Below are 20639 nucleotides of genomic sequence, written 5' to 3' on the forward strand. Positions count from 1 at the left end.
TAGGCTAGGCCTATCATGTGATGTCGTGGTCTTATCGCCCTCTCACGGTGAATTGCACGGATGAATATTCCATGATTTTGTGCTTCTTTGTCAATCGGACCTTCGTCAAAATGAAACGTCATTGTGTGACAAGTGTAAAAATAGCGGCCTGATTGAACATGCACTGAAATAACCGAACATAATTGAACATAACCTGAACAAAACCTGAACAAAACCTACCCCCTACCAGGTTAAGTTCAGAGCCTATGTTACCATAGTTACTTACATAGCCTGATCATTTTTGAGCTTTCTGGAACTGAAATCCCAGGTTTACCGTTTACTCTGGGTTTACATACCCAGTTCAGTTCAGAGCCTATGTTACCATAGTTACTTACATAGCCTGATCATATTTGAGCGTTCTGACTGGAACTGAAATCCCAGGTTTACCGCTAACTCTGTGTTAACATACCCAGTTAAGCCAGTAAACCTGCTTTCTGGAATACCCCTCAGGCCTACATCTATGGCCTACATACATCTTCTTCTTCTTCTTCTTCTTCTTGTGGGGTTTATTGGCGGTTGCATTTACCGCCACCAACTGAACATTTACATAACTACGGGTATGGAGTTTCAACAGAGGAGTGACAAAGAAAAGGAATAATAATAATTGAGTAAAATAAAGGAAAAAAGAAAAAATAAATAATACTCTATGTGAGTAGCATTAACTAAATCCTAACAAAAAGTCCTGTGTTCTTGAGAAACTTAAATACAGATCTCCAGGCAGACGGCATAGAGAAGGAGAGTAAACCCTCAAGAGAGCCTGGCCTGCCCCAATTCTCTTACCTCTTCTAGTAATATACCTCTTTCTATGCTGTACGCTGGGCAAACTAATAAAACATGTTGAACTGTCTCCATTTCCCTGCAGTTATCACAATGGCCCGTGGCATGTTTGCCAATAACATGAAGATGATAGTTCAGCCTAGTGTGGCCTATCCTAAGCCTTGTTATTATTTGCTCTTCTTTTTTCGGCTCCAGCTGCACTGTCTTCTGGTGGGCACCTGTTTTTGTATAGTGCGAAGGAAGCTACCCTTACTCTCCCTGTCCCACTGCCCCTGCCATTCGCCAATCATTTTAGTTACTATGATATGCTTAACTTCTGCTTTACTGAGTGGACTGTTAATCTGAATCTCAGAATTTAAAGCATCTTTAGCAAGCTGGTCTACAACCTCATTCCCTTCAATACCTGAATGAGATGGAACCCATACAAAATTAACAAAAATATTTTGCTGATGCAGTCCAAAAAAGACTTTGAAGAACATCATACAGTAGGTCAGGTCTGCACACTGACTTGCCGTGCAGAATACTAGTCAATGCTGACAATGAATCAGAGCAAATAACATTAGACCGGGTCTTAACCTCTTCAATCCATTCTAGTGCAAGGCAGATTGCAAATAGCTCTATTGAATAAACTGCAAGGTGGTCAGAGAGTCTCTTTTGAATTTCTTTCTTATACTTTGGGATAAACACTGCAGCTGCAGTCTTCCCTGTAGCAGGGTCTTTAGAACCATCTGTAAAAATGTGAACCCCGTCAGGATATTCGGTGCGTATATGCACATTAGTGAGATGTTTCACATCCCTTTCCTCCTCAACCTCATCACGCATTTTGACTAAAACGATATCCACTGTGGGCATAACAAAAAACCAGGGAGGGTTAGGTGGCAGTGGAACCAAATAACTATGAGACAACTTAGTTAGTCCAAGTTTTCAAGCTTGGCTATTCCCAATCCACCCAAAACTATTAAAGTTTGCTTTGCCGTGTTCCCAACACTGAGTCAGAATATGCTTAGTAGGGTGATACATACATTTTCAAAGAAGGTAGTTGACCACACTTGTTTGCTGACCACCTATGATGTCACTTTAAATTTTCAAAAGCCATTGCCGCTATGAATTGTGGGAACATGAGGGGACGTCCGACCTGGAGTTGTAATGGCGACGAATATCGAGCAGATTTTTCGGGATTTTGTAATGAATAAAATAAAAGAAATAGAGGATGAAGGTCACGATAACAGGTAACCTGGAGGGCAAGATAGAGAAGCATATGAAGCACTACGAACAGCTTGCCTTGCCATATTAACGTTTCAGATTGTTGGTTGCTAGCGTTCATAGCTAGATTCTAGCTATCGAAGGCAGGCTAAAGTGTCTAGCTCTAACCAGAGAACGTTAGGTAACGTTATTTTCGCTAACCTGAACTAGCCTTCTGGCCGCCGTACGTGGCAGATCTAAATTGTCGATAAATAATACTGTGCTTTACTTTAAACTGAAACAGGGGTTTGAATGAAACAGAAGTAATCATCTACTACTAACCCTAACGTCATTTGTATGGACAGTGATCCGCTAACGTAACTAGCCAGCCTGACAACCAGCTAAAGAAGCACATGAGAGTTAGCAAGCAAGCTAATGGTAAACGTAGTTAGCCTAATCAAGAAGCATCCGTTTAATAACATCTTGCGTCTGTCCATGGGTCGCCATTTATACAGCCTGCTGCTGTCCATTCAATTTTTTTCTACAGTGAAATACAATAAGCTATTGATTTCCTTAAACAAAAGCGATATAACGATATGATTTTACAGAGATGACCAGAAACGTAATTATTTGCACAATAAATGATATGCTAATGATGATGCGCTAACATCGCAATGTTAGCCTATGTATTGTGCACCGATGTGTGTATAACGATTGTAGAATTGAGAATTGAATTAACGTTAAATATTTATATCAGATAATGGTAATCCCCCCAGTTAGCTACATTCCGGTGCAATTATGCGTAAACACTATAAATTAAACACAGTTATCATTTCACCCCATATCACCGTATTTTCTTAGTTTTCTGGAACAGTGTTTGTAAATGAATGGAGAAGAGTTGGTGAACATGAATATCTATTACTAACGTAAATATGGAAGCTGGACATTATTCCTATATCGTGTAAATGGCGACTCTGCCAACTGTTGAGTTATATTGGTTAGTTGGTACCCATTTAATTTCAGGCACACTTGACAAATAATATTATCTAGTAGCCTGATGTCTTACTGTGATGAGATATAAAAGAGAGGGAGAAAAAAACATATTGACCTTTGACCTGTTATATCACTCATTTAAACGTATTAACTGCTGCTTACTCATGCAGTGTAACAGGTGAAGAGCATTCCAAATTGGGAGAGAGTCTCTCCAGCTGTACCGTAGGCACAGAGGACACCAGCAGTCTACCCCTTGCCTGTTCTGCTGAAGCTGCTAGCACACAGACAGGTGAGTCATTCAGATTTACATTTAAAACCTGCGTTTCCTTTTTTGAAGTCTCTTGATGATGTGTGATGATGTGTGTTCTGGTTAGAATTGATGGCAAACCCAATTTGTCAAACTCGCAGGCACTGACAAAATCCCTGGCTCTGTAGAAGCAAATAAGGACCCAGCCAGCAGAGAGGCGAGCAGCACCCCACGCAAGAAAAGCAAGAAGCACAAGCGACACAAGAGCAAGAAGAAGAAGAAGAAGCGGAAGGAGGAGAAGGAAAGCAGCTCAGACTCACTATCAGAGTCAGATGGAGAGACACAGGCCAAGTAAGAGTTTTCTGGGGGGGGGTTTTGTATGCCAGTGTGCAGGTTTGCACTCTGAATCAATATTATAAAAAAAAAGACAGATCTTTAATACAGACAATAGAGCATTGGTTTAGTATCAGGACACTGTAATAAAAGCATCACTTTATAGATGTAAAGATTAGAAGTGGACATGATCTATAAGTGCAGTGTATGCATGGACTGTTGGATGTTTGGCAGAGACAAACACCAGTGTTGTGGGACATGTGGGAAATGTTCTGACTTTGTGATAACATCAAGACATTCTATTTGCTGTTTATTCTGATATATGGTTTGTCATGTGTTGTCATGTGTTAAACGAAAGGTTCGTGAAGTATTGCACCGAGAGCAATGGGTAGGGAGATGGACGCAAAACCTTCAGTAGAATTTATGATTAAATTGAATTATATTATATTATTTACTTTTCTCACGAACCGTTCACCACAGCAATTCACGGCTAACATCGTTTAAAAGCTGAGAAAAAGCTCTTTCATGTGATACTTGTGGTGTCTGTGATGAGTAGGCTACTTTGCGAGTAGTTCAACTGAGAAGAATGGGTGAATTTAGACGCACTTTCTTTCTTGCGCTGTCACTTTCTCCACTGCATATAAGACTAAATTAATTAGCGCTGTGAATATTTTGACAGGCCATAGGCTAAATAAAAATCGCTATTAGTAGGACGCAAAGCAGAATATTGAAAGAAGGGCACCAAGGCCACCGTGGCCTGTAAACCTCTGATTTTCAAAGCGATATTACGGCCAACGCAAGGGGCAACGACGTGGCCACCGCGAAATTCCTACCCTGACTGAGACCAAATTAAGTGTTCGAAATAAAACTTTAGGCTACTGTGTTCTGATAACGTGAGTGGAATGGATTTAATGTGGACGCGAACATAAAAAGATGCAGAGTGGTGCTAAATGATACAGTGCAAGTTTTGCGGTGAAAATGTTGCGCCTTTTAAAATCAGTTGTAGCCTATTCCAAATAGCAGTTAAAACCAGGGTGCAATTTGTAGGGGGGGATTGTGAGAATTTCCCCCCTCTGGTTTTCCTATCCCTACCTCTGCTAAATTATTTTTATCGTCCCCCTCTGCCCCTCATATTGATTAATGCTACTTAATATAAGTAAAGCGCTGCAACGTGAGAACTGTCTAGTAGGCTAGCCTACATAATAATCTGACATCAGAAACGCACCGTCACCGTCAGCACTGATGCTGCTGACACAGTGGCTGCGTGATAACTTAATTTGGCCTTGATCGTGCAGGACATTTCAGAATGTTGAATGTGTAATCCATCATAAATGACTAGGTTCAATGGAAAAGTTAGCTGGACAAATGAAAGAAAACGAGAAGGATTCAGTGAAGCATAATAATGTTTTAGAACCCTCAAAATTAGAAAACTGATGCAACTGAGATGGAGGACAACTGCACGTAGAGTAGAACGTAGGCCTATTGTCCGAAGGAACTTACATTAAATTAAGGGAGATATTTGCTGAATGTTACAAAAAGTGTTACAGAAATTGCTTGGCACGCTTTTATTCAATGGCTCTCACCAAACACCTGTAGTTTATGGAGGACTAACGAGAAAGCACTCGCTTGATAAATCAGCCAGTAGTAGACAAATAACTTTTAGAAATAATCTGTACTGCAAAAATTAATGTTGGTGGGTATTTAAACTATCTAGCGGGTGTTTTAACAGCTGCAAGAAATAGAAGCTTCATGGTCTTTATGTTCTGGTTCGTAAATTATTTTCATAAAACTTCAAGTTGCCCTATAACTTTACTCTCTAAACTCTTCACTGCACTGTAGGCAATTAACTGACAGTATGATGGGCTATTTATTTTCTGTAGGCTACAATAAACACATTTATTTTTTCAACTTTTGCAATATTACACACTTGGCTACTGAACGCAAATCAGCAGGAGAGAGAATGCACGTAGCCTACGCAGCGTGTAGCACAATGTGTAGGCTATTTGGTTACCAACTAACACTGTTAGGCAATTCACTAACTAACAAACTTATTCAAAATCATCCCCCCCTCTGGTTTTTACACAAATCGCACCCTGGTTAAAACCATCAATTAGACAACAGAATCATTAGGGTACCAATTTTGCTTCATTGTACCAGGCCTACTGTATGTCAAATGCAGGCTCGGATGAAGCTGGGAAGGATTTAAATACACAATATTTCAAAAGAAAACGGTAATTGTTATCGTCAACATTTTTATCACGGTTTATCATGCCAGTAATCGTTACATCCCTAATTGGTGGTGTAATGGGGAAGGTTTGAGTTTCCCCCATCGCACTTATTTACCTTTTGTCTGTCTTATTTTTTAAACCCTAAAGCACGAAGAAGAAAAAGAAGAAAAAAAAGAAACGACGGAAAGAAGGAGAGAAAAAGTCCCGATCGCACTCACCCACAGAGAGTACATCAGCATCAGGGACCGAGTCTGAATCGGAAAACAAAACCTCTGTGGCCACCTCTAAGAACGTTTCGGAGAAGTCTGGAGGCCAGGAGAAGGGAAGACCTCAAGAACTACCTGACATCATTCCAAAAGTTGATAATGCTGCTTCAAAGGCCACAGAAAACGCAACTAGAGACATGAAAGAAAAATCCAAAGACAAAAAGCAGTCCAAGAAAAGCCGCAGTAGGTCTCCAAGAACAAAATCCTCTCGAAAAGAAAGCTCAAGAAAGTCCCGATCGGCATCGAGGAGGAAATCCAGATCTAGAAGTAAAAATGGTCACAAATCGGGAAGGCACAGGTCTAGGTCTCCATCTGTCAGAAGATCACAACGCAAGTCCCGATCTCCTAAACGGGGGAGACGCTCAAGGTCAGCCTCTCGGCATGGCAGGAAAACAAGGTCCAGGTCACACTCTTCACGACGAAACAGACGTTCGAGGTCACAATCACGGCGCAGGTCTCGATCAGCAAGGCGGAACAGGCGGACTCGATCAAGGTCCGTCGTCATATTAAGAAGTGAAAGGTCACGAAACCAGAAGAGTCAACGGTCACGGTCCAAGTCATTGCATTCTCCACGGCAGTCAAGATCCAGGTCTTCAGACAGGACTTCCAGGTCACATTCTCCTCATGCTGCTAGGCATTCTAAATCCAGGTCAGGGTCTCAATCCGCAGACAAAGAGCAGGTCCAAAGGGCACCGTCAGACTCTAGGGAGATCAAAAGTTCTAGTGAAGCACTTGAGAAGGCAACAGACCAGGATGTGTGTCTGCCTACAAACACCACTGAACCACCTGCCACCTGCAATACTGAGAAAGACAGCACAGGTGCCGTCGATAACGCTACGTCTAAAGGGTCTTGGAAACCGGTGCCCTTTGTTCCTGTTGGCTCAACGCCTGTAGCGGGAGATTCAAACAGCACTGCTGAGGACCCAGCACAGGAACGAACAACTGCCCAGGTGCCTTCAAATGAGCAGAGCTCAAATGTGAAGCCTGTCTCTGGAGAGGCTTCCTCTCTTCTCATAGACTCTTGTGTGCCTCAAGGTGATGTCCCCACTAAAATGTCGGAGAACCCAGCTGAGAAAGACAGTCATGTCTCTGCACCCCCTAAGAAGGAGAAAGGCTCAGCGTCACCGTCGCCCTCAGGGAGAGGTTCGAAATCCCCAAATCGTCAGAGGCATTCTGCGTCCAGTTCACCAAGAGGAAAACGCTCCAGGTCAACCTCGAGGAAACGAAAGTCCAAGTCAAAATCTCCAGAGAAAAGCAAGAAATCAAGGTCATCCTCACGCAACAGAAAGAAGAAATCAAAAACTCCTTCGCGAAGGAGGAGGTCCAGGTCTAAATCCAGAACACGATCAAAGCGCTCCAAATCCAGGTCACCCAAGAGGAAAAGGTCAAAGTCTCGTTCTCCAGGACGACGCAGACGCTCCCGATCTCGCTCCTCTGGCCGGAACAGGAGGTCACGGTCTCGCTCCGGGTCCAGGCGAAGAAGGGGGGGTGGATTCGGTACGCAACGGTTTAGTGGACGTGACCGGTGGAAACGTGAGCCAAGCCACTCGCCTGTGCTCATTCTGCGCAAGAAGCGGTCATCGTCACAAACACGGAGAAGCGCCAGTAAGACACCACCACGTCTCACTGAACTGGGTAAGCTCTCTTTTGAAAGCCCAATCTCATTCAATGTGACCAAATGCCTGGTTGAAAACAACTGACAATTTTCCAGATGCAATCTTGGGCTTCACTCCTCATAATTATCAGAAATGTTTTTTGTTGTTGTTGTTAAAGATGATGTGCTGTCTCTTTCTCTCCTCTAATTCAGATAAAGACCAGCTGCTAGAGATCGCCAAGGCTAATGCTGCTGCTATGTGTGCCAAAGCTGGCATGCCCATTCCTGAGAGCCTGCGACCCAAAGCCCTCCAGTTGCCCCTACCCACCCCAAACCAATCATCTCTCTCCTTACCACTGCCCTTACCTAATATGCCAGGGATGGGTATGCCATCGATGCAAGGCATGGGTGGCATGCAGGGCATGGGTGGCATGCAGGGCATGGGTGGCATGCAGGGCATGGGTGGCATGCAGGGCATGGGTGGCATGCAGGGCATGGGTGGCATGCAGGGCATGGGAGGCATGCAGGGCATGGGTGGCATGGGTGGAATGCAGGGCATGGGTGGCATGCAGTGTATGGGAGGGATGCCAGGCATGGGAGGGATGGGTATGGGTTTGCCAGCTGCTATGAACGCTGCTATGGCCAGCACAATTGCCGCCACCATGACTGCAGCCATGTCGAGTATGGGGGCCCTGGCAGGTATGCAGCCTTTCCCACCCCTTCCCACCATTACCAACAAGCCTCCACCGGCACCCACTCCGAACTTGACTAATATTGAGGAGGCTAAAAAGAAGGTCACTAAACAAGTTAACAGCATCAGCATCAAGGAGTTCACAGAGGTAAGGAAAACACAGATACAGTAGGTCATGTATCTCTTGTGTTGGAGTCTTTGGGACCAGCTGGTCAAAAGCTGTTGGTTGTAACCAAAGATTCTAGAGCAGAGCTCTGTTCTAGAATCTTTAGTTGTAACTATCAAAATAGTAGTGTAACACAACAGAATACCATTGCAAAAGTATGAGGTAGTTTGAGAGAACTAGAACTACATAACAAGAAGCTAATCGGCAGAGGTCCGGCTCTAGAAAGTAAAAGTCCTAATGTGTTTTAGTTCTACCTGTGCACTTAACGAGGGTGATTTCACTAATTAGCTCATCCACTTGGCTGAGAGTTGTGCCAGTAAAGTCTGTTTTATGTTGCTGCGTCAAATCGACAGCATACCCCTGGAGACCCCTCTGTGTTGCCGCATACCCCCTCCAAGCCCTCCACCGTCACTCGATGCGCACCTCCATAAAATTCTAACCTTGGGCCATCCTTAAAAATATTCTTGTTTGCAGTAACAGACAAAAAAATAAAAAAATGGGTCGGTAGGTAGGTCAATATTTTTTTTTTTCAAGATTCAAAGTAAAAAAAAAAAGTACAATTTTGGTCATGGTGATTACGTAGATGAATTTAAACAATTGTGCATATTGTGACTTAACTGACCTGGTCCTCAACCCGTGCCTTCAGGCGCATCACTGCAAACCTCAATCTGATGCAGGTTATGTAGACCAGCCTTTCTCAAACTTCTTTGACCTGAGGCCCAGTCATGGCAGACTTTGGGGCCATAGGGCTCATCTACACGTACCCAACCCCACTCCCTCCAAATCAAATTGTCATTATCATTATCACAATCATTATTATGCCTAGATTGTTATACAAGCACTTTCACTTAAATATTTTGTGACATACACATCAGAGGACTGCTTTAGTAATGTAAGATATAATTAGTTTCATTACTTTTGCATGGTTACATGATGCTTGCATAAGAAAAGAAATACTTCTCAAAACATCAACAATTATATGGGTGCTATTGTTTTGGGATGTTTCCCTCATGCAAGCATCATACATTGGTATGGAGAAAAAAAAATACATGTTTTTTTTTTTTTAAATGAAGTTTAATTTGAATGCCTGAATGTAAGGATTCAGGAAACGCAATACCAGCTTTTTTGGCGAGCAGATAGGCGTAAATCACTGATCTGTTGATCTGTGACTATACAATACTCAGTGCTATACAGTGTATTATGCAGTCTCTGCTCTGTTTCTATGGAAGTTCCAAAAATCAACGTCATTCTATCAAGTGTCGTTAAACAATTAAATAGCATTCAACAGGTTGAAGCGAAGCTTTGATACCAACGTTATTGATTAGTTTCAGTTTCTCTCGCGCAGACGCCTGCATTGAATGAACGCTCATACCACCACTTTATTGTATTGCTCCATGTTTAATGACATCGATAGCAGAAACGTTTGTTTTCTTTTATTTGTCGGCCCGCGGTATCTTGATCAACTTCACAGCAAATTATCAGATGAAGCACCGGGCCTAATTTCACTCCACGACTCCGCAGACCATCAGTCTCTACGTAGCTGACCCATATTTTGAGAAATACTGAATAGACCACAACCAATTTCAATTCTTCAACACGGTCACCGTTAGACTAGAGGGGAGAAGGGATGGGAAAAGATCTAGGCACAGTTCTTACAGAACTTCGTGCCAAGTAATGAGCGTTGTCGAGATGTTTGTGAATGAAACGGTTTATAGGCCATAGTGTGACATGCGTAAACCAATGGTGTACAGATGACGCCACAGGGTTTTATTTAAGAGAGCCTACGTTTGTATGTAGGCAATTTATATTCACAATACTAAGGCCTATTAAAATAAATAGTATTTTATTTGTTTTGGTTGTTTAGAGTAAAAAAAAAATCGGTCGGTCTTAACGGAAGTTTACATATGTGGTAAATATGTAATAAATATGTGGGTCGGTTCTAAATTGACAGGGTCGGTCGGGTTACGGCAAACAAAAATATTTTTCAGGATGGCCTCGGGTCGAGGCGATGCAGACCGCAAGGACTGTGATTGAGTGACTCGCCGTGTCTGTTGATAGCCAATTGCTTCAAGCATCCTACTGTGGGGAGTAGCAACATGTTCACTGACATAGCCTTTGTGAATAAATTCAGACATATTTTGGTTACAATGACGTAATGAAGTCTCCATTTTTCAGTAACGTTTTGAAATCAGCACTTCATCAGCAAGCAGTACTTTGTGGGCACACCGGGCAGTTGTGGTAAAGTGTGCTTGCTAACAGCATAAACTGGCTGGCAGACACCTCGCAAATAACATCAGACTTATTTTTTGGTTACAATAACTAGGTCATTTGAATGTACTGTGTATTTCTCAACAACTGTTACAAAATCTAAGCAAGAAAAGGCCAAACAAATAGGATTAATATATCAGCACGGCAGTCTATGGAATTTGCCATTCTGACTGCTGAGAATTTCGAAAGAGTCACTGGCGTCAAGGCAATGACGGACGTATTGTGTGGAGTCGATGCAGAAGCGTAAAACAGCCTTTAGAATCAGTTGGTTTAGTCAATAGTCAGAGCGAATATGTGTGGCAAGACTTTTACTTTCTGAAGACAGACTTTTACACCTCTGCCAATCAGTAAGGTATCTGGAACTGCCTGCTATCACAATGGATGTACACATTACAGTCTGGCAGGTTTCAGATTTTTTTTTAGCCCCCCGATTTATTTAGCTTTTCTGCCTCAACAGAAATGCAAGAAAATATCGGAGAGCAAAGAGGAGATGGCTGTTGCCAAGCCCCATGTGTCAGACGACGAAGATGAGGGGAAGATGTTTGCTGGAGGAGCCCTGAAGGAGAACAAGGGCATCTCCTTCAGCCTCAATGTAAGAGCTCTGGCACCACACACACACAACTTCAATCACCCAAACATCACAGGTGGCTTGTGTGTAGCAGGTCCCTAAAATCATAACATCACTAGACCCTGCCATATTGGCCTTTAAGCAATTGAAGTGAGATGTGTTTAATTCGGCAAATGGTTGAAGTAAGCTGTATTGATTTGTCCACATTTAAAGGAAGAGTGCATATTTAATTGTATGGTGAAGTCATTCAGCCCCAGTCTAAACATATATGTTGTGTTATTTTCAGCAACTTTTTGTGTAGTTTTTGTTTTAGTTATTTTATATATGTTTTATCTATGAATGACTTGGGCTGTTTTGGCATAAACGGCAGCACTTGATGGCTGTTAATGCATGCTGCTCTTCTGAAAAGTGTGTCGCTTCAACCATTTGTCCTGTTGAATGCATCTCTTGTTTTTTCCTTTTGATTTTTACAGTAACCCCCTTCCCCCTCCACACCCCCCCATACCCACCACCACCCCACCCCCAACCCCTTCCCCTTCCCCCTCCCCCATTCCCTTTATCCTTCCTGTGACGCTCCACTCCTCCACCCACTACACACAACTTCCCCCCTCCCCCACACCCTTCTTCAGAACGCCACGGTGAAGCCGGCCCCGCCGCGCACAGACGCCGCCTACGCCAAGGAGTTCCCGGTGTCGTCCGGCTCGCAGCACCGCAAGAAGGAGAGCGAGGGGGCGTACGGCGAGTGGGTGCCCGTGGAGAAGAGCGACAAGGCCTCCGCTAACGCCGCTGCCTCGACTGCCGCCGGAGGGTCGACTGCCGCAGCCCCGGAGGAGCCGGTGAAAGACAGCGACAGCGTGTTTCCGGAAGCACCCTCACAGGTGAGGATCAGTTTGGTTTTATCTGGCATACAGTTGCTAAAGTGCACATCCTGTGTCTGAAATCAGTGTGAAAAGGTTAAGAAGTGGATAATATAAATGTCACAGAAGCAGTTCAACTTTTAAGTCAAAAACATATTTTTCCATCCATTGCATTTATATTACTTCTTGCACATTACTGCTGATGTTATTCTGACCAATGATGTTTTATCTTCCCATGATGCATTGGTGTACTTGTAGCCAGTGGACATTACAGTGGCCGTGAGCGAACGTGCCGAGGCTCAGAAGCGTCTTGCGGAAAACCCCTTCGACGTGAGCGCCATATGCATGCTATCCCGAGCGCAGGAACAGGTAGAGTACTTCCAGACAAATGCCCTTGCATGTGATCATACGCTCACACATGCCTAGTTTATTACAATTAGGTTCCATGAAATTAGGTTTCTGAGTGTCTTTTGACGCAAGTTATGACCAAGGTTGAACCAAGGTTATTTTTCACACCGCGTGTAAGCTTCTTGGCTGTTTTGTTTGGAACGTGGCATTTGAGAAAGCAATCACACCTATGGGTAAACAGTAAAATGTCACTGTCTTGCTTTAAGTAAAATTGATCCATGTTCTCCTGCTGTGTGACCGTGTGCAGGTGGATGCGTGGGCCCAGTCGAACACCATCCCAGGTCTCTTCACAGGCTCCACGGGAGCGCAGGTGCTCTCCTCAGACGAGTTGTCCAACAGTGGCCCGCAGGCTTGGATCAAGAAGGTAAAGCCCAAACCAGGGACCCCTCTTCTGAATCGGACACCAGGGATATTATTGCTCGTCTCAGTTCTGCCCTAAGTCCCCAGTGAAGTGTATATGTCTGTTTGGATGTGCGTGTGTTTCTTCAACTACTATGGGTCAAAGTCACACACTTTCATTTTCAAGTCAATATTTCAGTATTCAATTATCATAGAAATAAGTACAGTGGCATATAACGACATGGGTAGGATTGCTTTATCACAAATCCTTCAGTTAATTTACAAAAAAGAGAGGGAGAGAGAGAAAGAAACATTGCTGTCTAGTGGCACACTCCCCCGTACGACCCTCCCAGAATCTCTCACCCTCTGCATGCTCTAACCTCTCCGTCACATGTAAGCTTAAGTGACAGAGTGATAGGAATTGCATCACTGTTGCCGAGGAAACCTAGTATGTACGTACAAAGCGGGTCGCACTGTTTGCCGATGTCGTCAGGTTTGGCGTCAGCAGCAGGGAGTTTATTTAATAGAATAAGAGAGAGGGGTGATGGAGGAAGAGTATAAAAAAACGAAAGCTCTATTTGTTTTACCTCGCTTCACCCCCCCGGTACAAGCAGCATTTTAAACTTGCTAATCGGTGATGGATAGGGCTAAGGCTTGTTCTTTTGCTTTTGATACATTGTCGAGCATCACACAGAAATTGTGATAAAACCCTGGCGAAGTCTTGAAGTGTTCCTTGTGCATCTAGAACATCCATCCATCTGTTAAAAATGGACTGAAATTACACAGAAAACAACTATCAAGTCCTCCATGACAGTTTTTCGCTCCATAACTTCTAAGATGATACTCATTTTGGCGGTTGTGTTTTGATCCAGGTTATTTCATTCATGGTCAATAACAAAAGCAAAAAAAGGGTGCAGACCCTGTTTGTCTGTTTTTCATTATTGACCTGACATTGACCACGCATAGCAGAAGAAAAGCACTAATCTTTGTTGACAGGTATTCTTAAACAGTTTATTCATTCTTGCTTGATTTCAGCACCACACATATTTTCAGCAAGTTTTATTTATTGTTATTATTATTATTATTATTATTATTATTATTATTGTTATTATTTTGTTGTGTAGATTTACTGTTAACCGGACACTGACTCGCCGTGTAACTTAAGTCCAGCTGATACTCAGGTGGTAATCTCAAACCTCTAATATAGGCTCGGAATCCTTCTGGCCGGAATAAACAGGGGTCGGGTTAAAGTAGTCATGCCGTCCTCTCGAACAACAGCAGGACATTCCCACACCTGAGAGGGGACATGCTTTCGTCCGCCTGCTCGCCCGCCCCGCTGTGCTGTCACCCTTTTTTTCTAAAAAAGACATCCATATTTACCTTGTCGTCATAGCCGATCTTCCTTTAACCCTCCTCCTGAGTCCTCCTCTGTGCTAGCCGCTTGGTATTATTTATATGTCGCGGGTACATCTGGGGGGCTATATGCTGAGCTCGCCCAGTGGGTGGGGTGGGTTGGGGTGTCGGTGGTCAGAGATTTTTGAAATGGCCACACGTTAATAAATCAGGCTGTCTTTATTTGGCCTGGATCACACAGACCAGTTGCTGCCGGCAGTGTTGAGACTGGCGTGCGTCCAGCAAGGTCCTCCGCACTCTAGTGACCTCCACGCACCTCCACACCCCACAGGAGTTTGGTTACAGCAGCAGCCCGCGATCACAAAGAGACCCGCCGATAAACCGAATTGTGTGTACAAGGTTCCCAAGATAGCTGGCGGGTGGGGGGAGGTCTTTGTGTCTCAACCGGGGAAGGGAAACACATGGATGGATGAGTGGAGAGAGACTGATGAATGGCTAAGTGGATGACTGACCGTCTGGGCAAACGGATGGATGGGGATGGGAACAGGGGAGGATTGGGCAGGGGGGTGTGGGTTCACAGTCTGCCCTGTGAACTCTCACCCCTCTGTATGGACACTTGTTGCAGGCTCAGTCCTTGTAGCTGCCTTGTTGCCATGGTGTCTGTCAGGCCCCCTTCTAGTCCCGTCTGAGGCCGTGCCACTGAGCGGGGCCTAGGTACGTACTCCACCCTGCACCATTACTCTCTACCTGTGTGTGTGTGTGTGTGTGTGTGTGTTTGAGAGAGAGAGAAAGTTAGAGATGGTTAAAAAAGAGTAAAATTTAAGTGTATGTGTGTGTGTGTTTTCACACATTTATTGTATGTGCTTGTGTGTAGGGCTGGGACAGTAACCGCAATATTGCGGTCACGTGACTCCTACCGCGGGTTTGTTTTGTAAGGTTACACATTCCTGTTTCAATGTCGTCAACAGATCTTTGTGCGGTATGCTGTTCAAGGTGTTCTATTAGCCTAAATGTAAAATGATAAACATATTCCTTATTATGTTCAATGAAGATGTTATAAATCTGAGTCTGGAGTTTTTTCATCTAGATCTCAGTTTGTCGAGGTCACGAGTACTGTCGATACAAAAAGAAAAAAAATTGGCTTGGGTTAGCAAGTTAGCAAGGCAGCTACAGTGATAGATGATGATCTGGGGACAAGCTCATGACCCATAAAAATAAATGACATGCATGTTTACTTAACCCGAATGTTCAATTTTCTTAGTCTTGGGTGGGGGGGGTGGGGGTTTAAAGCGGTATACCGAGAAATCCTGGGAATTTATTGCATTTTCAACCGCGTTAAGAAAAAATCAATACCGTCCCAGCCCTACTTGTGTGCTTATGTATCGAGGGGGGGTGTGTGTGTGTGTGTGCAGTTTTCCCAGCCCTGTTTGGAGGTCTGTGTATCTGTGCTACTAGTGTAACACTGACCTTCTGTGTTGATTAACATTGTAAAGAAGACCTCTCATCCAACTCCAAACACTGATTCTAATTTGAGCACAACTATAAGCATAATTACAGACAGGAGACACATTCTACTAAAGACCTCGATAAAATCTCAGTAAGCTCTTTATGTCAAGTCATGAATTTTTCAGGCTCAATTTTTTTAGTGGGAACTCCTACATCGTTTCTCATGTGAAATGACGGAAGTCTTCTGATGGATCAAATGTAACCTAGATGATGTTTTGAAGAACAGGAGTGTTGAGAAGCTGACCATCACCATCTCGCGACGTTCATGACTCTCCCTTTTGGTCTGTGTGCCCCTCTCTTTCCCTTCTCTTCCTCCTCCACTTCGTCCTCCTCTTCCTTTCCTCTTCCTCTCTTCTGCCGTATCAGGACCAGTTCCTGCGGGCGGCGCCGGTGTCGGGCGGCATGGGCGAGATGCTGATGCGCAAGATGGGCTGGCGCTTGGGCGAGGGCCTGGGCAAGCACCGCGAGGGCACCGTGGAACCCATCATCATTGACTTCAAGATTGACCGCCGAGGTTTGTGGACGTTATGGAAAATGTAACGAAGCGCTCTGCCTCAAAGTCAGAGGTCCTACTTGTAAACACGAGGCACGTCCCTGAAGTAGCTCTTAACCAGTGTTGTGTTACGGTAACGTAACTACTTTTTCGAGTAAAAAGTAGTGTAACGCGCTACTACTGAAAATTTGGTAACGTAACGTAGTTCCTTTTTCATATCGGCGCAAAGTTACTTTTCCCAGGGACAGGTTTGACAGCGACGCTGTTCTCTCAGCTGCGCACTTGTGCAATAGGCACGAGCTCCAAATGGCAGCCTACATGACAGAGGAAGTGCAATCATAGCTCCACATGGTACGTGACGGGCTGGTGGCAATGAAACAAGACGCTGTCCTCCATAGTAGAACTTTATGTAGGCCTACACATTTAGGAACAGATATTGGGTTCTGCCCAAAGTCGAGCAACATAAAATAACGTAAAAGTAACGAGTAACGTAAAAAGTTACTTTCCATAGAGGGTAACTAAGTAAAGTAACGGGTACTTTTTAAAAGTAACTTCCCCAACACTGCTCTTAACTGTGTGCTTCAACAAAGTCAAAGTCTGCTTTATTGTCAATTTCTTCACATGCCAAGACATACAAAGAGATCGAAATTACGTTTCTCACTATCCCACGGTGGAGACAAGACATATTTTACCAATTAAGTCCACAGACAAACATAACATTCAAGTAAACAATAAAAAAGTAAATAAGAAGGCACATACAATGAAGAAATAAGAGCAGCAAAATTGGGTTGAAATTGTGCATAGACAGTCAGTGTAATAGTGCAAAGTCAGGCCAATAAATGGCTTTCAAACAATGTCTCTATGCTGCTTGCATGTTGAGAGGCCTCTGATTTAGTGTTTCTGGATGTGCTGGTTATTTAGGAAGTGCGTGTTCAGCCTGTTGTGTTTGGTGTTGGGTTACTGTATTGTGCAGTAAGAAGAGTACTGGGCCATGGTGGGAGTCAGCATTTTTCCTATAGGTCTAATGGAAATGCACTCAGAAGTCAGAAGTTTGAAGGGTCATGTCACGACAAAGTGTTGTCTTGATTGACAGGTTTGGTGGCAGAGGGGGAGAAGACCCAGAAGTCTGGAGGTCTGATTGTGATGAAGGACCTAATGGGTGAGTCACTCTCACAAAACACACACACACACACACACACTTTTTTGCAAACTTAAAATCTACTAAGCCTACTTGCTAAACAAGCAACCAATGCCATCAGCTATTGTCCAACTACTATGGCCATGCCATTAGCTTTGTCTGTGAGTAAATAAGTCGATTTTGATTGTTTGGTTTGATGGTGCATGTCATGCTCTCGCCCTTATGTGGGTCAGTAGCCTACAGATCCCAAACTAGTCCTCACAGTCTGAGGACAGATCAGTAACAAGCACTATTTTGGACCTCTTTAGGGAAGCATCCAGTGTCTGCCCTGATTGAGCTGTGCAACAAGAAGAAGTGGTTACCCCCAGATTTTGTCTTGGTGCATCACAGCGGCCCGGACCATCGCAAGAACTTCCTCTTTAAGGTTTGCACGGGTTGATTTCTGACATGACCTCACCAAAATGTAATATTCCAGCTTACAGAGGTCGTCATCTATTGAAATGGAATACACTTGTTGTACAGTCCACACTTAACAGAGTGCGCCTGGCCCATGTGGTGCACACTTAACAAAGCTCTGCTGTCCTGGCACTGTAGATGGGGAAACAAACTTAGGGTTTGGGGGCGGACCAATACATTGTTTAAGCCACTTAAGAGCCTGTGTTTCAGGTGCACGTAAGGGGACGGGTTGATTTGATTGGCTGTTGAGTTCAGATACAATCGCACCAGGATCAAGGAGTGCCCCTTTGCATGTTCTATGTTGGTTTGAATCAGCTAAAGTGGGCAAGTTTTTCATCTGACGTTAGTATGACTACTGGTATGACCCAGTGTCACATCTCAATATGCAAGTGAGATGAGGGGTCTGGTTTCAGCTGGTTCCACACACACGCTGACATGAATAGCACTAGGCACAGCTCCCTGACATGTTAAGTAGTCAGGGCTGCCATGCAGCAGTGTTCAGGGGTGTGATTCTTCCGTTTTTAAACGGAATTCGTGTTTTTGGACTTGAAAATGAGACCCACACAATTTGTATAGATCCGATGAGTTTTTTTTTAAGAGGGGTGGGGGGGGTCTGTCGGTCAGAGGTAGGCTATATTTATGGATAACACAGGCCATTGTTATAACAGGCCGCTGACAATGACGACGGGTTTTGTGCTTCATATCTTTCTGAATATCACGCCGCAACTAGTGTATTCCGTTTACTAGTGGATTTCATTGAAAGTGAAAGTAGACGGGATGCGTTGATCAGCTGCGTTCTGAAGAATGCTTGATAAGTTCAGTGTGTGTGTGGCGAACTAGTTTCTCAGCAGAAGCAATGAAACAAAGGTCAACAAATTGATTTAAAGACATCATGTATGATTTTTGCCCCATGAATTTTATGAAGTGTAGGTGATGGGTAAATTAAATATATATACGGTAGCCAACACTATAGTGCACTAAAGTACTCCAACCATCGGGGGTGTCACTCCATGCTTTGTATATTTTCCTCTTTTTTTTTTTACCTTTGCCAATCACACCCCTGAGTGTTATGGTGGGGTCAGTAGACCATAGGGCCTCCACACATCCGGCTCAGAGAGAACGCACCAGTCTACACTGCTGTAACAGTATGTTGTGATATTATTATACTATTAATTTGCCCATCCAACCTAAATTTAGCATACAGTAAGTGGTAGACGTGGTCATCAATAATGATCAGAATAAAAGATGCATGTCTATACACTTAAATTTAAAGTGCCTTTTTTCACTGTTCCAGTATCTGTATCTGAAGGCATCAACAACCAACTAGATAAGCAATAGCTGTGAAGAAAAAAAATATTTTGTTTATGTTAACTAAATGAATACATACAAGGGGATGCTTACATTTGGAAAACAAGTGAGAACATTTCACCAGGTCAGTTTGCCAAACATGAGAAAAGGCCCACTTTACGTGTATATTTTATTTATTTTTTTCCCAATGCTGCATAAAGTATTTTACATTTTTATTTATGCGATTGTGGTCAATGCAGAAAATGAATAGGTGATGATACCAGTGTAACTAATAGACAAACTGCACCAAAGACCTTCATGGGGGAGACCATGAAGCATTTATTGTGCATGTAAACGTTTGAGGGTTCGTGTGCTCATGACATGTGGTGGACTCTGTTGATATGTGGCGTGTTCTCTCTTTGCATGTGTCCATCTCGTCTGTCACCGTGCAGGTGGTGGTGAACGGGAGTGAATACCAGCCGCAGACGCCCAGCCCCAACAAAAAACACGCCAAGGCCATGGCCGCCACCGTGGCACTGCAAGCCATGGGCGAGGTCTCTGGCGACAGCGTCCCCACCGGCCCTGTGTTTACCGCTGCCTCGACAACCTGAGCTCTCAAACACACACACACACACACACACACACACGCAGACTGTAGACTATTCACTCAGCAGCTACACACACACATAATGTATACATACATGGTGTAAAGACAGAATAACTCTCCCACTCACCTGGACAGCCCACACTCAGACGCATATGCTCTCACCTGGCTGTGAGACACACACACACACACACACACACACACATACCCTGTTTAGGGCAGAGCGAGTTTGATGACCATGCTTACTTAGATCAGCACCTCTTTGGGTTGCATTTCAAAAACAAAATGGTAATGCATTCTGCATTTTTTCACAGAAAAACAAGTGAGTATATATTTCCCCCTATATCACCGGGAGATTTTTTTTTGCCCCTTCACCCCACCCCTACCCCCTTATTTTTAAAAATGCCTCGTCCTTGTTTTAAGAAAAAAAATGTAATTTAGATGCACATAGGCATTTCTTTGAAGAGGCTCAGACCTTGTGTGGATAATGGCAGAACTCTGTATGTTTTTATTAATTTGTTCTTTGAACTGCATTAAAGGTTGAATTGTGTCTGTTGGAAGTGAAGTTGCCTCTTTCCTGACCAGAGTGCATGGTGTTCACTGATGACACAAATAATAAATAAATATATAATGATAAGTTTATTTTATATAGCGCCTTTCTCAAACCCAAGGTCGCTATACTATCTCATACCTAGTAGAAGGAAAGCAGAACAACAGACAAACAATAACATGATTAAGCACACTTTATCAAGTTTCACATCGTCCTCACAACTACTGAGGACGTAGTACCCACATAGGCATTCACACTCCTTTTTCAGCAGTCGTGGTTATCACTCCTTATTCACA

At 43.6% G+C, this 20639-nt stretch overlaps 1 protein-coding gene across 3 annotated transcripts; it reads left to right on the forward strand.

The window, feature by feature from the left end:
• The first annotated feature begins 1933 nt into the window (after positions 1-1933).
• LOC125310271 (protein SON) lies at positions 1934-20353 on the forward strand. Of its 3 annotated transcripts, none has more exons than XM_048267535.1 (13): positions 1934-2045; positions 3162-3280; positions 3400-3589; positions 5947-7700; positions 7873-8498; positions 11242-11376; positions 11982-12230; positions 12468-12578; positions 12865-12981; positions 16182-16329; positions 17402-17467; positions 17755-17870; positions 19642-20353. In XM_048267535.1, exons 1-13 carry the CDS (start codon positions 1963-1965, stop codon positions 19798-19800), a joined length of 3873 nt encoding a protein of 1290 aa, XP_048123492.1. In that variant the 5' UTR covers positions 1934-1962; the 3' UTR covers positions 19801-20353. The 3 variants fall into 3 exon arrangements, 2 of the variants coding, with proteins under 2 accessions (XP_048123492.1, XP_048123493.1); XM_048267536.1 differs by having other exon boundaries at positions 3427-3589; XR_007196281.1 differs by lacking the exons at positions 17402-17467; positions 17755-17870; positions 19642-20353 and adding an exon at positions 14935-15023 and having other exon boundaries at positions 16182-16314.
• The last annotated feature ends 286 nt before the right edge of the window (positions 20354-20639 follow it).

This window comes from Alosa alosa, chromosome 17 (assembly GCF_017589495.1).
Source record: "Alosa alosa isolate M-15738 ecotype Scorff River chromosome 17, AALO_Geno_1.1, whole genome shotgun sequence".
Lineage (NCBI taxonomy): Eukaryota > Metazoa > Chordata > Actinopteri > Clupeiformes > Clupeidae > Alosa > Alosa alosa.

Coding starts and splice junctions, on each gene's coding strand:
- LOC125310271 (XM_048267535.1), top strand. CDS start 1,963: ATGGCGACGAATATCGAGCAGATTTTTCGGGATTTTGTAATGAATAAA. Junction 2,046..3,161: donor GATGAAGGTCACGATAACAG/GTAACCTGGAGG, acceptor TTACTCATGCAG/TGTAACAGGTGAAGAGCATT. Junction 12,231..12,467: donor TTCCGGAAGCACCCTCACAG/GTGAGGATCAGT, acceptor GTGTACTTGTAG/CCAGTGGACATTACAGTGGC.